This window comes from Zootoca vivipara, chromosome 4 (assembly GCF_965207765.1).
Source record: "Zootoca vivipara chromosome 4, rZooViv2.hap1.1, whole genome shotgun sequence".
Taxonomy (NCBI): Eukaryota; Metazoa; Chordata; class Lepidosauria; order Squamata; family Lacertidae; genus Zootoca; species Zootoca vivipara.
The window spans coordinates 32,028,417-32,053,075 of record NC_142587.1 but is presented as its reverse complement, the minus strand read 5'-3'; the positions used below and the strand labels follow the sequence as shown (position 1 = coordinate 32,053,075).

Here is a 24,659-nt window from a genome sequence, read left to right as displayed (position 1 = left end):
AGACTTGTATAGGATTGTGTTTGCACTGCAGATGAGCTGCAGATAAATGATTGTGTAGGAGATATTTTTGGCATAGAAAGCATCCCTTGTATCACAATTGGGTTCGAAAAATGCCACCTAGCTAACAGCAAAGTCCTAACTTATGGCCACTCAGAAGGAAGTCCTATTGACTTGGAAGTTATTTATTTCCCTGTTTAGGGAAGCTTTTAATGTTTAATAGATTATTGTATTTTAATATTCTGTTGGAAGCCGACCAGAGTGGCTGGGGAAACCTAGCCAGATGGGCGGGGTATAAATATTATTATTATTATTATTTTATTTTGTTGCATTTATATCCAAACAAAGTTGGCATACCTTCCCTCTCCGTTTTGTCCTTGAAATGACCCTGTGAGGTAGGTTAGGCTGAGAGACGGTGAGTGGCCCAAGGTCACCCAGGGAGCTTGCATGGCTGAGTTGGGATTTGAACCCTGGTCTCCCAGATCCTAGTCTTACACTCTAACCACTACACCACCCTGCCTTTCAGTTCAGTGGGGCTTACACAGAGGTAAATGGGGCGAGGATTGCAGCCTCAGCCTGCATGCCATGTCCTATGTTTGTCAGTTTAAAATATTTAGAACTGGTCTTTTGATTAAAAATTTCCACAGCAGTTTAAAATATAGTGTTATGAGTTTGGGGATGGGGGAGGAAATAGGCTATATGTGAGATTCTTCTAAGCCCTGGATCCAGCAAGCATTAAAATATAAGCCAGGCTAGCTTCCTGAGTTGAGCTGAGTGCCTGAGTGATGGGCCATTAAGGGAAGCAGAGGAATGGGGGCTTCGTGTGAGGCGGCAAATGGGTGGAGCCCCTCTCTCAACTCAGAGATAGTGAGAAGGACAAAGCACGAGTTTAGAGTTGGGAGTTTGCAGTGATGTGAACTAGAGGAGAAAGAGAGTCAGAACAGTATTTGAGATCTCTGTTTGAATCCAAGGCTGCGGCCATGGGAGAAACAAGATCCTTTTGGTGCATTGATGCCTTGAACATCTCAGGCTCAGGTTGCAGATATGTGTAAATAACCCATATATCAGAAAGACACCACAGTCTCTTCTCTGCCTCATTTCCAAAAGGAAACATGAACCCTAGGTAATCACTTTGAACTCCAGGAATCTCATACCACTCAGAGATTGAAGTGGTGTGAAACAGTATTAACAATAATGGGTGGATCCAATATATTGAATGGACAGAGTTTCTTTTCACAGAAATGTTTCACTCCATTCTGCTTGTGTTTCTAAAAATTATGCCTTTTTTGGGTCAAACTTTTGTGCCCCAGGCTTATTGTGGAATAAATTTGTCACCGCCTATATTTTCCTTTACCGTTTAGGTGGGTAAAGGCCACAGAGCATTAATTTTACACTCTAAAGGACTGGAGTTGGTGATATAAGGAAACAATAACAACACCCCGCTGTTTAAATGGGAAGCAGTGCTTAGAACTCGTGTCAGTCCCAAATTACCCTTATTTGTTAGTTTCCAGGTAGCTATTAGGCTGAGTGCAAAACGGGAAGCTAGTGTTAGCGTATTACTCTGGGTTTTGTGTCAGTTGCTTTTCTAATCTGGTTTTTAAGGAAACATCCCTGGTGTGTTTGAACAGGAGTCGAGTAATTACTTTGCTAGGATACCTGGTTTCCATGACAGCGGTGTATGCTTTCCTGAGCAGAAGATCAGCGAAGTGACCGAATACACTAGTAAGCTTATAAAACACCTGCATATGATGTATAGCCATGACAGACTGAAGCACTGGTGGTGGAAAACATGATTGCTGGTCTGGATTGATATCTAGCCACCAGATTCGGATGTGTAATTCTTGTTGTTGTTGCATCAGGAGCCCAGATCAAGTGCCCAAATTGGGTCTAATACAGGGTTGAAATTGCTCAGATTTCCCTCACCCCAAGGGCTTGGAAACCAAGGCGCGGCTTCCAATTGGCTGCAGGAAGCTCCTGCAGCCAATTGGAAGCCATGGAAGCTGTGTCAGATGTTCAGGTTCCAAAGAACATTCGCAAACTGGAACACTCACTTCCAGATTTGCAGTATTCGGGAGCCAAAACGATTGACTCGCAAGGCGTTTGGGATCCAGCGTACAACTGTATACTGTTATGAGTTTGGGAGTGGGGGAGGAAGTTGGCTGTATGTGAGATTCTTCTAACTCTGAAGCATTCTATCACTTCGATACTTGCTGTAGGTGGAGACCAGGCCTGTTAGATGGGATCATTACATGGATCCTGAAGAGGCAGGGAGAAAGAAGTCCACTGGGCAGACCCCTTAGGAAGAAGTTTATGAACTACTGCTTCTGAAAAGTTGTGGTATTTCAGGACAGTACAGCAAATATTTCATCACTTTTTAAAGCACATGCATCAAGTGTACAGAAAGAGGAGCAAGTAGGAGTGCTTTCCCCTTCCCTTTTAACTCAGGTGATTAACTCTGAACCACCAATTAAAAGTTAGTGCTAAGTCCCATTAATGGCAGAAACTGATTAGGGATTAATCCTGAAGATTTAAAAACATCTGTTTCACATAGCAGAGGTTTTTTTTAAAAAAAAATCTATAGTATTTTGACCCAAAGTTGCTGCATAGCTTGTGCACTTGAATTTGGATTGGATGGTGAAAAGTGAGCAGAGTGCTTGCGGGCACCTAGCTGCTGCTTCAAACCGAAAGAAGTAAAAAAGTGTAGCTAAAAACCCCAAAATATGCACTGTACAACCCATTTGCTAATCACTTTGCTTCTTTCTCAAAATTATTTCAAATCCATGCAACCCTAACATGCCTTGAGAAAATTTTCAAGCAGCAACATTTGTAGTCAAAGCCGAACAATGGCCTTACTAGTTTATTTTTGTCTTCTCCTTAGTACTCCTTAAGACACATTTTGCTTTCCTAACCACTAGATAATGAACTACGTATAAACCAATGCTTCCAATTGCATCTACTCATGTCAGTATCGCTCCCCGCCCCGTTTATGTGTGATTGTGATATTTAGCTTCTGTTCATACTTGCATTATTAACCTGGGATTTAATGCTGTGGTTTTTAATTATATTTTCGGTTTATTAAAATTCCTGGGCAGTGCCAGGAGCTCCCCACTAGTCTTTCAATGAAACAATAGTATAAAGCCAATATAATATTTGCATATACATAGGTGTCACAGGAGCTGGTCAGTAATCACACAGTTCAAAGATGGATTTAACTCTTATTAGCAAAAGCACAATATCCACACTCCATGACTGAGTGTCATGCCTAATGAGCAGAGCAGCTCATTCCCAGTGGTCTTCCTCCATAAAAATCAGTTGCTGAGACTCCCATCTCCTCGGCTTTCCCCAAGCAATTGGAGACTATGCCTGCATGCACCCAACCAACCTCTCCTTTGCACTTTTCATGCCTCTTCTGGTTTGGGGAGACAAGTAGGGGAGGGGAGATTGTTACAGCAGGAGGGGGAGACATCAGTGACTCTTCACCAGCATAACCCAACTCTGCCTCTTGGCCTCCCTCATCCCACTTGCCAGCTTCTGCCTCTGATTCTGGCCTGCACTTTGCCACATACTCTCGAAGCTCACTTTGCCACTTTAGTTTCTGACACCTCATCTCCTCAGTCGTCTCCCTCTTTTCACTCTGACCACTCATTGTTGTCCCACCACCACTCCGGGGGTTCCAAGCCAACTGTTTCTTCCCACCATTCCTCTGCGTCCAACCAGTCCATGACATCAGGCCTCCTGAGTTTTTCTGCTCTGATTCATAGCTGCCAAGTCTCCCGTATTCCCCGGAAACCCCCGTTTTTCCATCCGTTTCCTGCTGGCAGCCCGGATTTAAAAAAACAACCCGTAAATCCCCTGAATTCGTACTGGCCTGGGGAGGCTCCTTCTGAGCATGTCTGGAGTCTCTGGACATGTGCAGAAGCGATTTCTGGCGTTTCGGCCATTTTGGAAATGGGCAGAGCATGCGTAGAAGTGACTTCTGGTGCTGCTCTGCCCAGTTCCAAAATGGCCACAGCGCGACTTCCGGTGCTGATCACGGATTTTTCAATCTGGGAGTTGGCACCTATTGTCACGGTCCGGTCGGCGGGCGTCAGGACCAGAGGCAAGATGGTGGTGAAGAAGCAGGGTCGAGGAGCAAGGCAGAGGCGAAGGTCCACGGGGCACGAAGCAAGGCAAAGGCAAAGCAAGGGTCCAAGGAGCAAGGAGCAAGGCGAAGGGTCCAGGAACAAGAAGCAAGGCAAAGGTCCACGGGGCAAGAGCAAGGCGAAGGCGAAGCAAGGGTCCAAGGAGCAAGGAGCAAGGCGTCGGCAAGGCAAGGGTCCAAGGAGCAAGGATCAAGACGTCAGCAAGGCAAGGGTCCACGGAGCAAGGATCAAGACGTCGGCAAGGCAAGGGTCCAAGGAGCAAGAATCAAGACGTCGGCAAGGCAAGGGTCCAAGGATCAAGGATCAAGAGGCCAGATGCAACCAGGCAGGGATAGCGTTGCTGTGGCAAAGAGCTGAAGGGAAATGCTGAGCTTTTATCCCTCCCAGCTCCTGTGAGGTATCAAGTGGCCTCACCTGAGTGACTACTCCTTGCCTCTCCAGCACAAGCTGATGTCTTCATCTGTGTGGCCACGCCTTGCTTCCCCAGCACAAGCTGAGGCAGGCCCCATTCCTGCAAAGCACTACAGGCCCCAGAGCCTGACTCCTGCCCATACTCCTGACACCTATGCTCTGATTACTTTCCCTCCTTTTTTTAGATTATGCTGATTTAGCTTTATTAATGTGGACAGATACTTTATGGAGAGTTAGAGCTAACTCACTTGAAACGGGAATCTTGTGATCAAAGCATGGTCTTAAAACATTCAAGGGCATATGTTTTCCTTTGTTTTGTGTACAAGACTTCCATTGATATCTATGAAATTTCTCTTGTGTGATTTTTTAAAAAAACATTCTGTTCATTCTTGGCTAGAAATTAACTTTGAGTTATAACCTATAGAAAATAGTTGTATAACTCTTAATAACAGGACAGAGAGCAATGAATTGCAGCATGTATAGTGAAGCCCCCCCCCCCATTGCTATGACCTGTAGGGAATGCATTTGAGGAGCTCAATATGCCTTTGTGCCCTATGGCGTCACCAGCACAAGGGTTTGAGTATAGATTTTGCCCTCCTTGCTCAGCTGTGTCTCCATGGGCTACATGGAATGTAGGAATTATAGGGATGCGGGTGGCGCTGTGGTCTAAACCACTGAGCCTTCTGGCCATGCCAATTGGAAGGTCGGCGGTTCGAATCCCCGGAATGAGGTTGAGCTCCCATTGCTCTGTCCCATCTCCTGCCAACCTAGCAGTTCGAAAGCACGCTAGATAAATAGGTACCACTGCGACGGGAAGTTAAACAGTGTTTCCCTGTGCTCTGGCTTATGTCACAGTGTGCACCAGAAGCGGTTTAGTCATGCTGGCCACATGACCCGGAAAGCTGTCTGTGGACAAACACTGGGCTCCCTCGGCCTGAAAGCGAGATGAGCGCCACAATCCCGTAGTTGCCTTTGACTGGACTTAACAATCCAGGGGTCCTTTAACTTTACCTTTTTTACATGGAATGAAATAAACTCAATGTAATTGGTGACAGCAGCAACTCAGCTTCCACCTATGACAACAAGGTCATCAAAGACTGGCTGCATCTTGATCAATGTTCCTTGTTAGCAAAAAGAGGGCAAGTGTTGTGTGCAAAAGGCCTCTGGTCCAACCCTTGATATCTCCAGTTAAAAGGAATGACTGATGTGAGAGACCTTTTGCTGTGAGGCAATCAAAGTGTGGGAATATTAGGATAGATAGACAACCTGCCCAATCTAGTAGTAGTCAGCTCCGCATGTTCCTATACACACGCTTGTAAACTCGCATTCATGTTTTGCATTTTAGCTTGCCACATTCACACTGAGCATCCTACTTGAAAAGTGGCCCTTACACACCAAGTTTAAACCACAGGGAATAATGTTTTAGTGGTGTTAATAGAGCACACTTGCCAGATAAGAATGCTTATATGATCACAGTTAATTTTAATGGAAAACTTTAATGGAAACTTCAGTTTAGTTTAGAAACACTGGAAATAGAATTGTTTAGGAATGCTGGCAACACTGGCTCAGAATTGTCTACACCAGGGTTTCCCAAACTTGGGTCTCCATTGGTTTTTGGACTACAACTCCCATTATCCCTAGCTAGCAGGACCAGTGGTGAGGGATGATGGGAGTTGTAGTCCAACAACAGCAGTTTGGGAAACCCTGATCTACACTGACTGGCAACAGCTCTCCAGGATTTCAGGCAAGAGACTTTCACAACTCTACTTGGGATGGAATCCAAAGTCTTATGCATGCAAGCCAGGCAGAGTATGCCCCACTAAACTATAGCCCTTCCCTTAATCCATATACAAACAACCACGTTCTAAAGAGTGATCACCCAAAATGAGTTTCGCCATATTTGTACTTTTACATTATCAACCTCGGTCAAATTAAAAAATTTAACATTCACTATTTTTCACTGGCGCATTTAACTGAATACTTGGAAAGCTGGTTTCAAGGGGCTTAAACAACTCACTGGGATAATTAAAGAACAATCCCAATCTTTTGGATTTTTGTTTTATCCCAGTGAGTTTGTTTTACAATGCCATGCTCAGACAGCTAATGTATGTTTAACACTGCAAATACAATTTTCTGCTGCAAATTATTTTTCCACGGCAAATTAAAACTAAGAAGCGAAGTGGTACACACACACACACACACACACACACACACACAATTACATCTGAATTGAATGTGGAGTTGAACAATCTGCCTTCTCTGAACTGATAGCTGGCAGGGCTTCCTGTTTTTTTGGATGACTCTTCATGTGACAAATTTTTACAACTATGCAAGTGGAAGACAGCAACTGGTTTTCAGTTTTGGGGTAACGTAGATGCAAGGCAGGCTAGCTAACCCTCTCATGAAGCAATATGAATAGCCAGCTGTTATTCAGAGCACTCCCTTGTCTGTCTGGGAATTCTAATTAAAATCTCTGGCAACTTTATTTAAGCCCCAAGTCAGTCAGCTGAGAGACACGGGAAGCCAAAAAATGTGGTATCTATGCTACTATCAAAGCTCTGGATAAATCTTTCTCTTTTAGTGTGCTTTGATATTAGTCTTCTAGACACATTTTGTACTCTAAATAGGGCCCCAGTAGATTACCTCCTAACCCATGATTTCTTTTTTAACCCTCTATTAGAAGGATGTGGAAACTGTATCTCTCCAGGTGACAGGGATGATGGGAGCTATAGAGATGGGGTAGAAATTAAATCCAGTTTACATTTAATGGGAAATCTACCTAATTCACCCTTTTTTTTGGAAAACCATCTGAAAACTGAAACACAGCAATCTTCCAAAATTTGTACAACTCTGAATTTTGCAATGAAGTTTGCCAGCCAAGTAATGTGTGCACAAATTCACAGACTGTGGGAAAGTGTGCGTAGAAATACATATATTGGTGAAAATAACATGTAAGAAGCATTATATCAGGGGAAATTGCTTTACTTAAAAAAAAGCTTATTAAGCAAAATTGAATACAAATGTGTATATTATGAAAAATTAGCACTAAAATGCTGATGAATTTTCAAGCGGACTTTAAAGAAACAAATCAAGAAAAAATGTGGGAATGCTGAGACCAGAATTTGAGAAACCACTGGAGAACCACTGGAGAACCCAAAATGGATAGATTTGCCCATCACTCACTGTAGTTCAGGAGCATCTTGAAGGGCCACAGACTGGTTTATGTAATATTATCCTATAACACTAATAGCAAGCTCAGGGCACTTTCCGGTTGCTGCTATTTTGCGGTGGGATTTCAATCACATACCTGCAAATTACAGCTAACTGGAAGGTCTTGCACAACAAAGCCATTTCCTCACAAAGATTGGGGTTTTTTATGATAAGGAAAATGAAAGGGAAATGTAGCCAAAAGTTTTGGAAAAGACTTGCTTTGCAACATTGTCGAGCCTCCCCACAAACAAATCAGACAGGGTGCTCAAGCCAACATCATCTGATCGATCTCCCTGCAAAATCAGGATGAACACGTAATTAATAGGTCTTCTCGTTCTCCAGGTCAGAGCTAAAATGTCACCACCCGTGTGCAAGAGGGGAGATTTCAGCAGGCTTGTTTGGAACTTGAGGTGTGCAGGAGGGGGGGGGGACCCTACAGACCCTACCAAAACAGGACAGGGCTTGGGTCGGTGGTGGAATGGGAAACTGGGTGGAGCAGAAAGAGCTGTTGCTTGGTAGTAGAGCCTCTGCACTGCACACAGAATGTCCCAGGTCCAACCCCTGGAATCTTAAGGTAGGGTTGGGAATGTGACCTGTTTGAAACCTTCAAGAGATGCTGCCAGTCAGTGTAAGCATTACTGAGCTAGATAGAACCCTGCACAAAGCAGCTTCCTTGGTTTCTATCCTGGAAGGAGGGCAAAGTAGCTAGCTAGCTGGCTGGTTGGTAAGCTGAACAAAAACACTCCAAATGGCAACATTTTGTTGCAGGGCCCACTTGTAGGGTTGTTTTCTTATTTAAAACAGAAGCAAAAGGAAGAAGAGAAAAAAAGTAAATTCATGTAGTATGTGTGTACCAATGGCAATTAGCCATGACAAAGGATTGGTGGGGGGGAGGAGGGGGGAAGAACTGGGCCTTGCTAGTGAGCTTCTAGAAGCATTTGGTTGGCTGTTGATGGGAGCCATTGCAGTGCAGTAGAGCAGGCACCCCCAAACTGTGGCCCTCCAGATGTTTTGGCCTACAACTCCCATGATCCCTAGCTAGCAGGACCAGTGGTCAGGGAAGATGGGAATTGTAGTCCAAAACATCTGGAGGGCTGAAGTTTGGGGATGCCTGCAGTAGAGTGTTGGACTGGGACCAGGGCCGTCTTAAGCATCCCTGGCGCCGTGGAGCGACTGATCCCTCCGGCGTGCCCCCGCCCCGTTTCCCAGCGCGGTGGGCGGGTGGGCGGGCGCAGTGCGGCTGCCACAGGCGCTGCTGTGCAGCACCGCGGCGGGCGGGCAGGCACAGCTCGGTTGTCGAACCGGCGGGCGGGCACAGCTCGCGGCGCCCTCCTGGCGGGCCGGCGCCATGGTGCCCTGCGCCACCGGGGGTCTACCTAGAGCCGGCCCTGACTGCGACTTGGGAAACCAGCATTCAAATTCTTACTGAGTTGTGAAGCTCATTGTGTAACCTTGGGCCAGTCACTTCCTCTCAGCATGTACATTTTGAGCTCCCTGAGCTTCTTGGAGGAAAGGTGGCAATAATATAATATAATATAATATAATATAATTAATATAATATAATATAATATAATATAATATAATATAATATAATACTGGACTACCGTAAATGGATCTTGCTATGAAAGAGCAAGGCATTTCTTATGATTATATTTGTATCAAATGGGCAATATTTGCTCCAGTTTTCAAAGTGCAATCTGAACTGAACTGCAACACAATCATGGAATATTCCTGAGTTCTCTTTAATGCAGAGCACCCCTGCAATTTAGGATCACATGCTGATGGAGGTGATTAGTCTTGCATTCCAGTTCTGCAGCAAGATCGTTTCCCTGCCCATCACCACTCATTCCTGCTGTTTGGGAAGGAGGTTCAGCAGTCGTGCGGTTCTGCTCAGCTGAGCAGCTTTGCCCCAGAACCTCTTCCAGCTTTTTATTCATTTCCTCTGATAGAGAATCGGTGCAGAAAGGATTCCTTACTTACATGTTAAAATGACTATTTCAAAGTGGTGGTGGGGGGAGTGGGTTTAATAAACAATGCCAGACTGCAATTTCTCCTCAAGAGAAGTTAAGGCTATGCCCCCCCCCCCCAATTCATGAATTTAAAAAGAAACACACCTAAAAATGAAGAAGGAGAACTCAGGAATATAAAACTACCTAAAAATGAAGAAGGAGAACTCAGGAATATAAAACCCAACCACCTGGTGTTTTTACTTGGTCCCATCAGGCTGACCATTTTCATAGTTCTGCTGTACCAGCAGCTCTTACACCAGCATAATGCAATGTTCTTGTGTTCTTCTGCTTACTCCATGCTAAACTGAAGTGAACCTAAGCATGGCCTGGCTCTTCCAGAAGAGAGGTTTTTACTCTCTGTGGCTGACCCACTCCACTAGCCCAGGTGTGCAGAACAAGGTGATCTGACTCCTTCTGCTCCACCCACATCACTAACCATTTACATGTAAGGCATAATGTATATGTTCATTTACATATATATATACATACTTATGTATATGGTGTAGGGACCCAGGTGGCGCTGTGGTTAAACCACTGAGCCTAGGGCTTGCCGATCAGAAGGTCGGCGGTTCGAATCCCTGTGACGGGGTGAGCTCCCGTTGCTTGGTCCCAGCTCCTGCCAACCTACCGTGTTTCTCATATTATAAGACATGTCTTATATTTATTTTTTCCTCAAAAAAACACACTATGGCTTATTTTCAAGGGATGTCTTATTTTTTTCCTCCTCCTCCTGCCGTGGCCAGCATTGCTGCTGCGCCTATCACTATGTCTTATTTTCGGGGTATGGCTTATATTCCTTGAATGCTTAAAAATCCTGCTATGGCTTATTTTATGGGTATGTCTTAAAATATGAGAAACAGGGTAGCAGTTCGAAAGCATGTCAAAATGCAAGTAGATAAATAGGAACCGCTACAGCGGAAAGGTAAACGGCGTTTCCGTGTGCTGCTCTGGTTCGCCAGAAGTGGCTTTGTCATGCCGGCCACATGACCTGGAAGCTATACGCCGGCTCCCTCGGCCAATAATGCGAGATGAGCGCGCAACCCCAGAGTCGGTCACGACTGGACCTAATGGTCAGGGGTCCCTTTACCTTTATGTATATGGTGTAGAGTATATCATGAAAGCAGATTTTCCTATAAAATAGCAAGGAGTCAGCCATGAAACTTGAGAAAAGTCTAAGAACTGTAGACAAGTGGCTTGACTTAAATTTAAGCTAACAGAAAGGGAAATCTTGTCCCAGTATGTGAGGCATGATAATTACATCTCGATGAAGAAAAAAAAAGTGAGATTACCAGAATTATATAATTGCCTTCCATTGCAAAGAGCGAACCAAGCAAGACTTGACAGCCAAGACTTTACAACAGACCTTTCCAAACTGTGTGTCACAATGCATTAGTGTGTCGGCTGCAGTGTGTAGATGTGTCGTGCGAACACTCCCTGTGCTCCTCCTGGGGCTGGAAAGGGGTTAGTTAAACCTCTGGTTTGCCAGTAAAACTGAATTACCGTGTTGCGAAATGACGCATGTCTAAAAAGTGTGTCACCAACTTGAAAAGTTTGTAAAGCTCTGCCTTACAAGAATAATAAACAGATATCTTGGCAAGGGAAGAAAGCAAGGCTGGCTACATCTGTAGGGAGAGAGAATTGTGGGAGCTATGGACTGGATATCCTCAACTTAGAAGGCTGTTATGGACAAGCATCTCAAACCTTCTATAGGTGTCCAAGAAAGAACAGGAAGAATTGGTACAGTGGACAAAGTTAAATAGTTAATGTTGGATTAACAATATGGGATAATCAAAGCACATTTATAGCACCCAGTACATTGCTTATAGCAGGCATAGGCAAACTCGGCCCTCCAGATGTTTTGGGATGACAACTCCAATCATCCCTAGCCCTCCAGATGTTTTGGGACTACACCTCCCATCACCCCTAGCTATCAGGACCGATGGTCAGGGATTATGGGAGTTGTAGTCCCAAAACATCTGGAGGGCTAGGGATGATTGGAGTTGTAACCCCACAACACCTGGAGGGGTGAGTTTGCCTATGCCTGGACTATAGCACCTGTAACAGAGATAGAAGACAAAACCAATGAATACACTTATGACAAAGACCCCTGCAGCCCTCAGGACTGAACCCTCTGGTCATCAGCTGCAGAGCAGAAGTTTCAATCCTGCTGGGATCTGCTTCACCAGAACATTCCCTGTGGGGAGTTCACTGGCAAAGCAGACCTTGCAGACAGCAGATTTGCACTCTTCGCTCACCAGCTGATGAGCAGAAGCTTCAATGCTGCTGGGGGCTGCTTTGCCAATGGGATTGAACCCTCAGTCTGGAGGTTCAAAGAAAACCAGAGGTTCAAGGAAATCCCCTTTGCAAACAGCAATCTTGGGCTGCCGCCTGAACAACATGAAGAACAATGTGCTGGTTCCGCCCCCCCCATATCAATTATAATAGCCCCCTAAAGATTGAGTATGGAAACATGGTATTAAAACAGCAGAACATACCTGGTTCCATCAGCATATGATGAGATAGCCCATGAAAAAGATGGGAAATCACTCTGTGAATTGAATCTTTTGGGGATGAAGTGTTTGTCTCCCAATGTCACTTCTGTGAAAAGGGAAGAGCTCTAGCAGTGGCCAGAAAATCCCAAGTATAGTTCTTGGTATCTCCAGCTATTACTGTACTAGGAGTGACACCTGCCTGAAACCATGAGAGCTGTTGCCAGTCAGTATATGAAGCTAGGTGGACCAATGATTTGACTGTACAAAACTGCAAACACACTATACCTTTAAAACATATCTGAAGCGCATTTCCCCTCCTCAAAGAATTCTGGGCACTGTCATTTGCTTCTCACAGAGTTACAGTTCCAAGCAACCCTTAGCAAACTACAGTACCCAGAGTTCTTTGAGGTGGGAAATGTGTTTTGAGTGTGCTTTAAAGGTATAGTGCGTGTGCAGCCAAAGACAGACCCTGTGTTCCTACACTCCTGAAAAGGAAACATAGCCTCTATCAGGCAGGGGATGTGCAATGTGAACTGTTGCTATTCATTAGTATGCTGCTGTGGAGCTGCAGACTTGAAGCACCTGCCGTTTATCAACTTAGACATAAGAAAGATTGACATCACTGAATAACAATAATCTGGAGATGTCACTCTGGGTACAATAACACATTTTTTCTGAGATGTGTTTTAGAAAGCTTGGTTCTCAGCTTGAAAGGCTGCTGGGTAGCTTCTAGATAGGTTTTAAAGTCATTGTTCTCTTGGAAGCCTAAAGCATTAAAAACAAAATGGGTGGGAGGGAACTGACACTGATTTTATATTTCGGCAGAGCTTAACTTCTAGAAGAAGAAAATGGCAGGGCTCAAGCCTGCCTGGCAATAAATTAAACCCACCCACCCCGACCTGGAAGTTGTTTTCTCTACTCCCTGATGTTGGGGGACCCCAATGGTGCACTCGGGGTAGGACTTCTGGGAAGAAGTTCAGGGCCTCATTCAGCAGAACGAGCAGTTGGGGTGCTAACTGCAAGACTGAGGGTTCACTGGATTTGTGTGTGAAGTAATACACATTACCACATACAGGAGTGGCTTCAAGCCACCCAGTGAGCTTTGCAGCTGATGAGCGATTCACACCAAGATCTCCCTAGACTAAGCCTGGTGTTCTAGCCCTGGGATGGGGAACGTGTCCAGATGATGTTGGACTTCAACTTCCATTGTTCCCAGCCAGCCTAGCCAATGGTCAGGGCTGATGGAGAGTTGTGGTCCAGCAGTATCCAGAAGGCCACAACTTCTCCATCCATGCTCTAGCCGCTCTGGCACACTGGGTTCCCAACGCGAGTATCCTTGGCAGTATGTAGAAGTCTGTGTGCACATAGAAATAGCAAACACAGTTCTCTCTGCCAGGGCTGCTTATAAAAGTGATAAAGACTTAACTGTTGGATGCACAGGAGGAGAATGAAGGGTTGGCATCAGCCCCTGCTGCTTCCTGTTTCCATGCTGAGAGGTACTTCTTAGGGCTTTAGTTTACTATTATTAAGCTCCCTTCATCTGTAGCCCAGACTGCTGCTTTGCATGTATCTATCTATCTTAATAGCAAGAGGGCTCTAAGCAGTTCACAAAACATAAATAACATAGCATTGTAAAAATACATTGGGTGAGGGAGTTTAATGTACTTTATTTTAGCGTGTTCGCAAGGCGAGGTGGATGTTCTCTTCATAAGTCTTACTGCTTCTTCTGCTGGGTTGCATTATCTTGTTTTATGAGGTGTAATTTAAACCACGGATTGAGATCTTATTGAAATCCATACTTTTCTCAACCAGTTTAAGCTCTTTAAGTATACAGGCAGTCCAGGGAGTCCATGCAGACTACATGGCAGAACAGAAATCAGAGAAACATAACAAGCAAAATTCTCTAACACAAAGTTACAAGGAGTAGGTGGGGTGTGGGGAAGAGAAGAAGCTAACCTTACTGATTTCTAGATTCGCGGTCCAATTTTAATATCAACTGACAAGATATGAACCACTTTTATTTGTTAATTTTATATATTATTTTTACCTTTGCTGTATCTATCTGTTTAGCCCACCTGCTTGCTCAATGGTTTTTTTCCTCCAAAAAGATGATTATGGGACAGACAATGTGACCCATCTCCACTAAGATTGCCACTTAGCATAGCTGCCAAGTCTCCCGTTTTTTGCAGGAAACCCCCTATTTTGTTACCGTTTCCCGCTGTTATCACGAATTGATTATATCCCATAAATATCCCGTAAAGCTCCTGCTGGTGGCCATGTCCCGGGTCCCGGCTGTCTGCACATGTCTGGACATGCGCAGAAGCGATTTCTGGTGCCCAGACATGCAGACACGGGCAGCCTGGCACCAGAAGTCGCTTCTACGCATGTCCGGACATGTGTAGAAGTGACTTCCGGTTCTGCTCTGCCCATGTCTGGGCACCGGAAATCGGGCGGCGCTGGCACCGGAAGTCACTTCTACACATGTCTGAACATGCGTAGAAGCGACTTCCGGTTCCGCGCCACCGCATAGAAGCGACATCCAGTGCCGCGCCGCCGCTGATCCCGGATTTTTCAATCTGGGAGTTGGAGGGTGACCCACCATTTGAAGATTAGTGCTTTGTGATGGTTGTGTTAAACTGAACTTAGTTGGCAAAGTGGCTGTTCACATTAATGTACCCACAAGGCAGAGAGATCATGCCATTTTGGTATTTTGTACAACTTCCCAGCAAGCCATGGCAGCAGCAGTAGCAGCCAGCCACATTGCTGCTGCGGCAATTGGATGGTCGATTGGTGGCTGCTGGCGGCTAGCGGGCAGACGATTGGTGGGTTCGTCAATGTGTGCGATTGGTGGTCAGGCGGGTGAGCAATTGTCATCAATTTCTCCCGAAGAAAGCTCAACAAGTCTGGGCAATCTCTCCCCATTTCCTCAATTTGGAGTCCCCCCAAAATAGGGGTCGTCTTATACATGGGGGCATGTTATACACGGAAAAATATGGTATGTAGTGGTGGAAATAGATCTGATCCACATGTTGGTAATTAACAAAAGAATCAGCTGGTGCCTAGATTCAAAATGCAGGGCTTTGTGCCACCAGCAGAGTTAAAAACACTCTCAGAATTATGTAGCAGTATAGCGTGGAACAAGATGTGGGTGGCACTGTGGTCTAAACCACAGAGCCTAGGGCTTGCCAATCAGAAGGTTGGCGGTTCAAATCCCCACGACGGGGTGAGCTCCCATTGTTCGGTCTCAGCTCATGTCAACCTAGCAGTTTGAAAGCACGTCAAAGTGCAAGTAGCTGAATAGGTACCACTCTGGCGGGAAGGTAAACGGTGTTTCCGTGTGCTGCTCTGGTTTCACCAGAAGTGGCTGAGTCATGCTGGCCACATGACCTGGAAGCTGTACGCTGGCTCCCTTGGCCAGTAAAGTGAGATGAGCGCCGCAACCCCAGAGTCATCCACGACTGGACCTAATGGTCGGGGTCCCTTTACCTTATAGCATGGAACATAGGTTGTTAAACCCATTCACATATCCCATTTAGTCTGCTTTAAAGCTCTTGCCCCGTCTCTTTACCCCTCTTGCAATGAAGAGACCACACACTGTTAAGTGACTTACTAAATCCAAAGGTCTGGTTCATGTGTTATTCCATGTAGCAGCAAGGAGAACACAGGTAGATTACTGTTGGGTGCAAAATACAGTATGTAGTTTCAAATATGAGATTGTATCAAGTTCAGACATGTCCATCCTGGTGGATTACATGGCTGGAAAAGAGTGAGGAATAGTAAGAGAAGCAGCTTCATTTCCTCCTTCATGGAGGTTAAGGGTGTGTGACCTAGCTGAGTCTAGGAACAGACCTCTCTGGTCTTAACCCCTTCATGCACTATCTAGCATTTACACACAGTTATGTTTGACTGCAATTTCCCACAGGAACAGGGAGCGGGAGAAATGCATTTCCCAGTTCTAGCAATGTCTGGGCTACAGTAAGGTTTACAGATACTAGAGACGGTATTTCATAGCTATTTATTTGAAATTTCATAGCTGACATGGGCAAGGCCAGAGTCCTGTCCACCCAATAAACAAGGGAAACTTTATCTTGTTTCAATGTTGTGTTTTTATGGTGCTACTTTTTAGGACTTATTTTTATTTGTTCTTGGGACTGGGGATGATTCCAGGAAACAGTACTGCTCATGTCCACGATGTTAAAAAACACCCACAGCTAACACTTAAAAAAGAAGAAGTTTAATCCAGATTTCACTTTACAGTAGAAAATCTGAAAAGTCAAAGTAACTATGAAATGTCTGCAGTCAGTCACTGCTAGTGAGGACGCTTCATTGTGCAATGTTGTTTGGATGGTCAATTGTCATGTGACTGATCTCTAATGCTACACCCCTATTTCTATTTGCTCCTCACCTGAGCAAAACATATAGGTAGCTGCTTTCTTTCCAGAAGTTCCCAGTACCAAACATAAGACACTCGTTTCCACTGATTGCTGCATGCCCCATTTGGAGGAGAAATTTGAAAAAGTCAATATTGCCAGCCTTATCTGAACAGTTACCATGTTTTACTATGGGCAAACCAGAGGCGGCTGCAATATCTATTCCCATTTGCTTTTTTGTTTTTAAATTCTGTCTTATGTTATATCTCTCTATATTATTATTTTTAAAAGCCCAAAGTATATACTGAGTTCATGTTCTCCCAGGTAATTATTTCTCTGCATGCAAAGTATGGTTCACTCCACCAAAATATGATCTCTTCCATGAGTTTCTTTCTAAGATTTATACCTCTGCACAATGTAAGATTACTCAACCCAGTAATTTAAAGTCCAAAATGAATTCAAAAAGTGCCCCGCAGATCTGGATCAGTAGAGGGGCTGGGCCAAAATCTTCTGCTAAGCCAAACACAGGGACATATTTTCCCCTTCCCCCATCCCATCTAAAATTTAAGTTGTCAGATTGTCAGGGTAGGCATCTGCCCTTTGCTGTTGTTGTTGTTGTTGTTGTTGTGGAAAGGCACTACAAACATAAAGCTACAATTTTAATGCATGCTTACCTTGGAGTAAACTCCACTGAACACTGTGGGGTTTTGCTTTGATTATTAAACATGTGTATGAAAATGTTATTATTGTACCCATTTTGCAGAGAAACCTTTTACACATGCCTCTTACCGGGAGTGGGGAGTTAAAGAAACCTTTGCTTACAGTATTTGCCACAAGAGGTCAGTGTATGCTTGTGTGTGTGTGTGTGTGTGTGGTTTTATTTAAAAATCACATTGCTACAGTGTATGATGACATTAATGAACGACACACACTGCGAGGTGGGTGAAAAACATCACAGTTCCAAATTTATAGCATTTCATGCCTTTCAGAATGCCACTGTGCCTGGAAGCCCTTTCTGTGAATCATTGCTTAAATGTGTATTTAATGCTGCCTTGTAAAATGGACAAGCTTAATAAAATACTACTTAGCTGTGGCAATCAGTTTACTCGCCCACACATGCACATCTGTTAAGCATTGTATGTGCCCTCAGATATACTGACAGGCACAGGCACACACATACACACATATTTCTCATGCAACACAACTCCTTCTTAAGCAATCCATTCCCAACATTGTGCGTGCGCATGTGTGAAAGAGAGGGGAAAAGTGAGCATTTCATTAGCATATGCATACATAGATCCAACTACTTCTGGTTTCAGGGAGCAGGGACATTGATTCAGCTAAGATCTACAAGAATGTGTCAGTCCTGATAGCTATCGAGGCAATGCACACATGGCCAGCATTTACTATACGATCCATACGGCCAGCTTCCCTCACTCTGGGGTCCTGCTCACCTCCTGGGCAACTTCATACCTTTTCATTTTCCCTGTGAATAATGAATACAGGAATATTGCCAGATTATGTGTGAACTGGGAGCTTCGTTAAGTCATTTTCAGATGTGATGTTAACGCTTTGCAACCACCCGTGCTTTCCTGGGAGGGAATAAGTCCCATTGAGCTTGTGGGCTCTATTACAAGGAATGGGTAGTGTTTGCTGTCCCACAACAGCCAAGAAACTGGATCTGGATCAAGGAAATGCTGTATGTGATTCTGTCTTTCTTGCTACTATATGCTACTATGGGGGTGATAGGGATTGACAGAAGCAACACATTCCCCATAATGTTTCCTTTGACCCTGAGGGAACATACCGTAAATAGAAGGGGAACCAACATGGTGCCTTCTTGATGTTGTTGGACTATAATTATCACCATCCCTGACCATTGGCCATGTTGGTTGGTGCTGATGGGACTTACAGTTCTAGAGGGCCCTGGCCTATTCCCAAGACATCAGGGTTAGGCTATGAAATTGTGCTTTTCCCCTCAAAGTTGTAGGTGGTATGATAAAGCCATCGTTGTCCAGGACCTGCACACCCATTTGTTTTGTTCAGCTATCATCTCAGACCAAACAGGCTTTGAAGGTTTTCATGCATGGTCAAATCTTTTCAAATTTATTTGGTTGGAGATGATAGTGGAAGGAGACCCTTACATTTCTATAGCCTATGCTAAAATTGGATTACTTGCAAATGCGCCAACATCGTTGTCCTCAAGATGTACCTGCCAAAGCATCCAGTGTGCATTGCTTCTGCACCAAGGAATCCAGACTTGGCCAGAACCAAAGCATAGGAACATAGGATTGCCTTATACTGTATTGAGTCAGGCCATTGGTCTAGTTCAGTATTGTCTACATGGGTTGGCGGAGCATCTACCAGGATTCCAGGGATTTCTCTAAGTCCTGTCTACTGGAGATTCCACAGGATGAATTTAGGAATTTCTGTATGCAAGCAGATGATCTACCTCTAAGTGATGGTTGTAGTCCAAGCACTTATAGCATGTAGTAAATAACTGTTGTATTCCATGAGCATGGTCGTACATGCAGACCTGCAACTTGCACTATCCAGTTGAACAGGCATAGCTGAGGAAGGAGGTGATTGCATGACACATGCTGACTGGCAAGAAGCACACTCAAGTCCAATGTGAGATTTCAGTTCTAAAAGCAATACTAGACATCCTGGAAATGGTCAACTCCCCACCTGATGATGGCCCAAATATCTTTTTTTTAATGTTCTATCATTGCAGTGCAACACTTAATTCATGGTTTACCAATGCACATCACAATTTATGTCTACAAAGGCAATGCAGCCTTAATTCACACACACCACTTGTACATTTGGGTACAAATGGATATCCAAAGGAATATTATTAGGTTAAATGTAGATAAATGGCTCATCTATGTGCAAATGCTTGTTCTGTTTTAGACTTCAGATCTCAGGGAAGCCTTGGAGTTTTTGAAGCCTGTAGGAATTCTACACAGCCACTGATTTTAGTGAAAATGGATCAAAGCTGACAAGCAGGTAGAAAACTGATGATGCCATGACTTTCTCTTTACTAGGGTGTATGCAAAGGTACTCTGCACTTGGCTTCGGGAAGGTGATGGATCATTTTTAAGAACTGCACAGCCTTATGCAGGCACAACACTCTAGGTTTATGTACTTGCAACAGACTTCTGTATTTATTGACTCCTGATTGTTTTATTTTTGTTCCTTTTCAGGCAAGAACACAGAATTCATCAGGCAACAGAGCTATGTACTTGGACAACAAAGATGACAGTGCCATGTCTAGAAAAGTAGATATGGAGCTGACCCAGGCCCCTATCCCACACCACGTGGACTTGCTCGGAGGTGTAGCAGCAGAACCGATTCCCAACAATTTCAGTGAGCTGGAGCTGTTGAAGGAGATGATGGCTGTTCAGGGAGAACCACACAAGCCCTACCCAAGCAGTGCTCCAGAACAGGAATGTTGCATTACCCTGGGGAAAGATTTCAGCCCACTCTCTATGCAGGGAAGGTAAGGAAAACCAGAGTCAACAGAGTCTGCTTCATCTGATGGCATATTGGTGTGGGTTGTTTTTATTCTCTGACTCAGTCGATAAATGTTTTATTTAATGTCTTCCTGCAATATAATTAATGGGAAAGAGGCTTAGTTAGGAGGCTGGAGTGGCCAATTGCTGGGAAGGGATATTCTCTCAGCAGGTTTCAGAACTAATATCTGCTTTTATAGCAGCTGTGTTGCATGTGTGTGTGTGTGTGTGTGTGTGTGTGTGTGTGTGTGTATATATATATATATATATATATATATATATATATATATATATAGGGAGTGATGTTTTCCAATATCTTGTTTTCCTTACTGATGTTTTATTTAAACCAAATGCTCACAAAAAGAATTCCTTTGTACTGCTTAAAGTTGAAACATAAATGGCCAAAGTAAAGGAATTAACTCTAATTATGGTTGACTGCTCTAGACATAAAAATGATGCATTGTACTCCGGTTACAAAAAATTGAACAACATCCATTCTTTCAGAGTTCGATTACATGGGGCAAAGTGTATCTATGGTGCCTCCCCCTAGGGCTGATTGGTATGGTAGCCAAGTTCGTCAATGACACCAGATTAGTCAGATTGATGAAAATCCAACGAGACTGTGAAGTGCTCCAAAGGATCTCTCCCAACTGGGTCACAGGGTGGTTTACAGCATAAAAAGAGAAACTGGAAAATACAAAATGCATATCATAATAAAAAGCCTGGTTATAGAATTACTGCATAATACACATCAGCACAAAATACACTCTGCTGCCACCTAGCTCTTGCCACTTAACTGGTCTCTGCCGCAGAAGAGGAACATCCTCCAGGTAAAGTCAACCAGTGGAAGGTGGGAGAGCAGGTAGATCTCATTCCACTGGCAAGTGATGCCCAGTGATGCCAAGCAATACATAGTGGAGCAAACAAACAAGGAAACCGCAACTTCACAAATAGATGAGTGGGATATGAAAAGGGGAAAAAAAATACTAAAAGGAAAAATATATTGGTGTCATGTGGGATAACTTAATATAAGCGGCAATTCCACGTCTACCTGTGAACAGAAAGAAGGCAATTCCCTATTAGAAAAGGGAGTGGAATGCGAAATACGTAGTACCCTGAAGGAAATCTGAGGTACAGAGTCACAATGAGAGCATCTGAAGATAGGAGGCAGGCTTGTAAATGCCTCTGCTCCCCCAGTCTCTCTTCCCTCTGTCACCAGGAGGAGGAGGAGCAGCCCTGGCAAGGGTGTCCCACCTTGTGATGGACTAGTCCCCTGGCTAGTCTCACAGGCATTTCTGGGATGGGGTTCTTTCCTTCGTGTAGCCCTGCTGTTATGTACTGAGCTGGATCCTAGAACAATAGGATTCAGAATCAGCGGGAGCTACCCAATCCAACTCCAGGTGGAAGTGAATCCGCAACCTGATTGGCCTGCTGGAGCAGCCAATCAGGCGGCTGGCAGAAGTGAATCTGCTACCTGATTGGCCTGTAGGAGCAGCCAATCAGGCTGCAGGCAGAAGTCAATCCACAATATAATTGGCCCACAGGTGTAGCCCTGAAGTAGCCAATCACGCAAGGCCCATTGTGTAAATAATGTATATAAGCAGATGGTTTTGGGAAAAGAGCCATTCGTCTTCTCTTCTTCTCCTTGATGAATATGAGCTGAATAAAGAGCATGAAATTCACTCTCGACTCCGAGTATATTTCACTGGCGACGAAGGTGGGATCCTGCTGAGCTGACCGCCACCACGCACTGCACCGCAGCACCGCCACCTGCTGCACCGCTGCATCGCACCGTGCATCCAGGCTTCAGCTCCAGGACCCAAGGAACCCAGAATGGCAACCGACAGCAGCTTCTTGCCATTCAAACCAGCATCAGGAGACTGGGAAGGGTACGCCGCCCGTTTCAACTTCCTCCTGCAAGCGAAAGAAGTCACCAACGATGCCATGAAGAGGGCAACATTCTTCAGCGTCTGTGGAGAGGAGACGTTTGAAATCGCCCGGGCTCTCCTTGCACCTAGAGATGTCGCTACCGTCTCTTACAAAACAATAATGGAACGGCTGAAGGAGCACTTTTCACCACAGCCCTCGGTGGTAGCTTGCCGAAATGCCTTCTACGCAAAGCGGCAAGCCCCGGGGGAAACCATAACTGGGTTTGTGACCTCCCTCCGCCAAGCCGCCCGGTTATGCAACTTCTCAGAGTTGGAGAACATGCTTCGTGACCGCCTCGTCGGTGGCCTGAGGGACGAGATGTTGCAACGACGCCTCTACGCCAAAAAAGACCTCACGTTCCAGATTGCTCTGGAGGAAGCCCTGGCAACCGAAGCCGCCGAGAGGTCAACGCAAGAGGCACGACCGGCCCCGCCATCCCAACCGAGGGTCTACCACGAAGACCTCACCGACGAATCCGAATCTGACAGGGAGGAAGTACACCGAGTACAGCGGCGCACTCAAGCAGCACACACACCACAGCAGCCTCGACGAGAAGGAGGGAACTGTGCAAGCTGCGGGGAGAACCACGAGAGGAGGACCTGTCGTTTCCGCAACGCAGAGTGCAGGCAGTGCAGAAAATTGGGACACATCGCCCGGGTGTGTCGGGCTCGACTCACCCGTCGACAAGCATCAGATGACCGACCCAGGAGCCCCAGGTCACACGGCACCATGCACCAAGGCAACTCGACGGAGATCACGGACTACCAGGTATTCCAGTTGCCCCATCCCAGCACAGAGAAAATTTATATAGAGGTACAGATAGAGGGAGCCCCATGCCGCATGGAGCTGGACACGGGTTCAACTCTATCCATAATCTCGGCCCGAACATTAAGGGAACTGTGCCCTAATGGGGGTCCCAAACTAAGGCCGGCCCCATTCACCCTCCGGGACTTGGCCCAAGCGTATCAACAGTTGCCTGTGGACGAAGCCACAGCAGAGGCTCAGACGATTGTGACGCACAGAGGGGCATTCAGAGTAAAGTGGCTGCAATTTGGCGTTAGCGTGGCACCAGGCATATTCCAGAATCTAATGGACTCTCTCCTTAAAGGGATTCCTGGCGTCACCCCCTTCTTCGATGATGTACTGATCGCCGGGCCCACACCAGAGGAATTTGAGGACCGCCTCCGCTCCGTCCTGCACCGTTTCCAGACGGCGGGCCTCAAGGTGAAGCGGGAAAAGTGTTTACTGGGAGTGCCGCAGGTGGACTTTCTGGGATTTAAGGTGGACGCAGAAGGGGTCCATCCAACCGGTGACAAGGTACGGGCCATTTGTGAGGCCCCAGCGCCCAAGAGCAAGCCCGAACTTCAGTCATTCTTGGGACTATTGAACTTTTACCATGCCTTCCTTCCCTATAAGGCAGCGGTAGCGGAGCCCCTACACAGACTCCTAGATAAAAGGGCCCCTTGGGTGTGGGGCCAGCGACAAAGGGCCGCATTCCAGGCAGTCAAGGACTTGCTCGTCTCAAACTCGGTCTTGGCACACTTCGACGAGAGGCTGCCAGTGGTGCTGGCATGCGACGCCTCTCCCTATGGCATCGGCGCTGTCCTGGGACACCAACTCCCGGATGGAAGAGAGGTGCCGGTGGCCTACTTCTCCCAGACGCTTGCTGCAGCCGAACGAAACTACTCACAGATTGACAAGGAGGGTCTGGCAATCGTGAAGGGCGTAAAAAAATTCCATGATTTCTTGTACGGGCGGCCCTTTACCATAGTGACTGACCACAAGCCGTTGCTTGGCCTGTTTGCCCCCGAGAAGCAGACCCCCCAAGTGTTGTCTCCACGTGTCCTCAGGTGGTCAATTTTCCTTGCCGGCTACCAGTATGCACTAATCCACCGCCCTGGGAAGGCGATGGGCCACGCAGCTAGACCCCGCTGTACGACCCATCAGGCACAAGAAGTTGCGCACCATTCCACAAAAGATAGGGTCATCTCCCGGGTCCTGGACTGGGTGTGGCGAGGATGGCCCAGCAGCAGCCCCGGGCCAGAATTCGCTGGCTACACAAACCGCAAACATGAACTGTCGGCCCACAAGGGGTGCCTGTTATGGGGAAGCAGGGTTGTTGTTCCCCAGCCCCTCCGCAAAAGGGTCCTCACAGCCCTACACGAGACACACCCAGGGGTAGTGAGGATGAAGGCCCTTGCCAGGAGTTATGTGTGGTGGCCGGGGATTGACAGAGAGATAGAGGCCTGGGTCCAACACTGCCAGACCTGCCAAGAATCCCGCCCGGATCCCCCAAGGGCCCCAGTCCAGCCCTGGGAGTCCGCCCGACATCCATGGTCACGCTTGCACGTGGACTTCGCTGGCCCCTTCCAGGGAAAAACATTCTTCATAGTGGTGGATTCCTACACCAAATGGCTGGAGGTCGCACTGGTACCGTCCACTTCTACGGCGGCAGCCATCCGGGTACTACGTAAGCTGTTTGCAACCCACGGGCTCCCTGACACCCTCGTCTCGGACAATGGAACCGCATTCACGTCAGAGGAGTTCCAGACCTTCACAGCGCAGAACGCCATCCGCCACATCC

The 24,659-nt window shown here is 45.9% G+C and overlaps 1 protein-coding gene across 1 annotated transcript in view; it reads left to right on the top strand.

The window, feature by feature from the left end:
- OCA2 (OCA2 melanosomal transmembrane protein) overlaps positions 1-24,659 on the top strand; it is a 158,917-nt gene that overhangs the window by 662 nt on the left and 133,596 nt on the right. The window contains exon 2 of the mRNA XM_035115521.3: positions 19,838-20,133. Within this exon, the coding sequence (XP_034971412.1) occupies positions 19,871-20,133 (263 nt within the window). The 5' untranslated portion in view covers positions 19,838-19,870. The remainder of the gene's footprint in view (positions 1-19,837; positions 20,134-24,659) is intronic.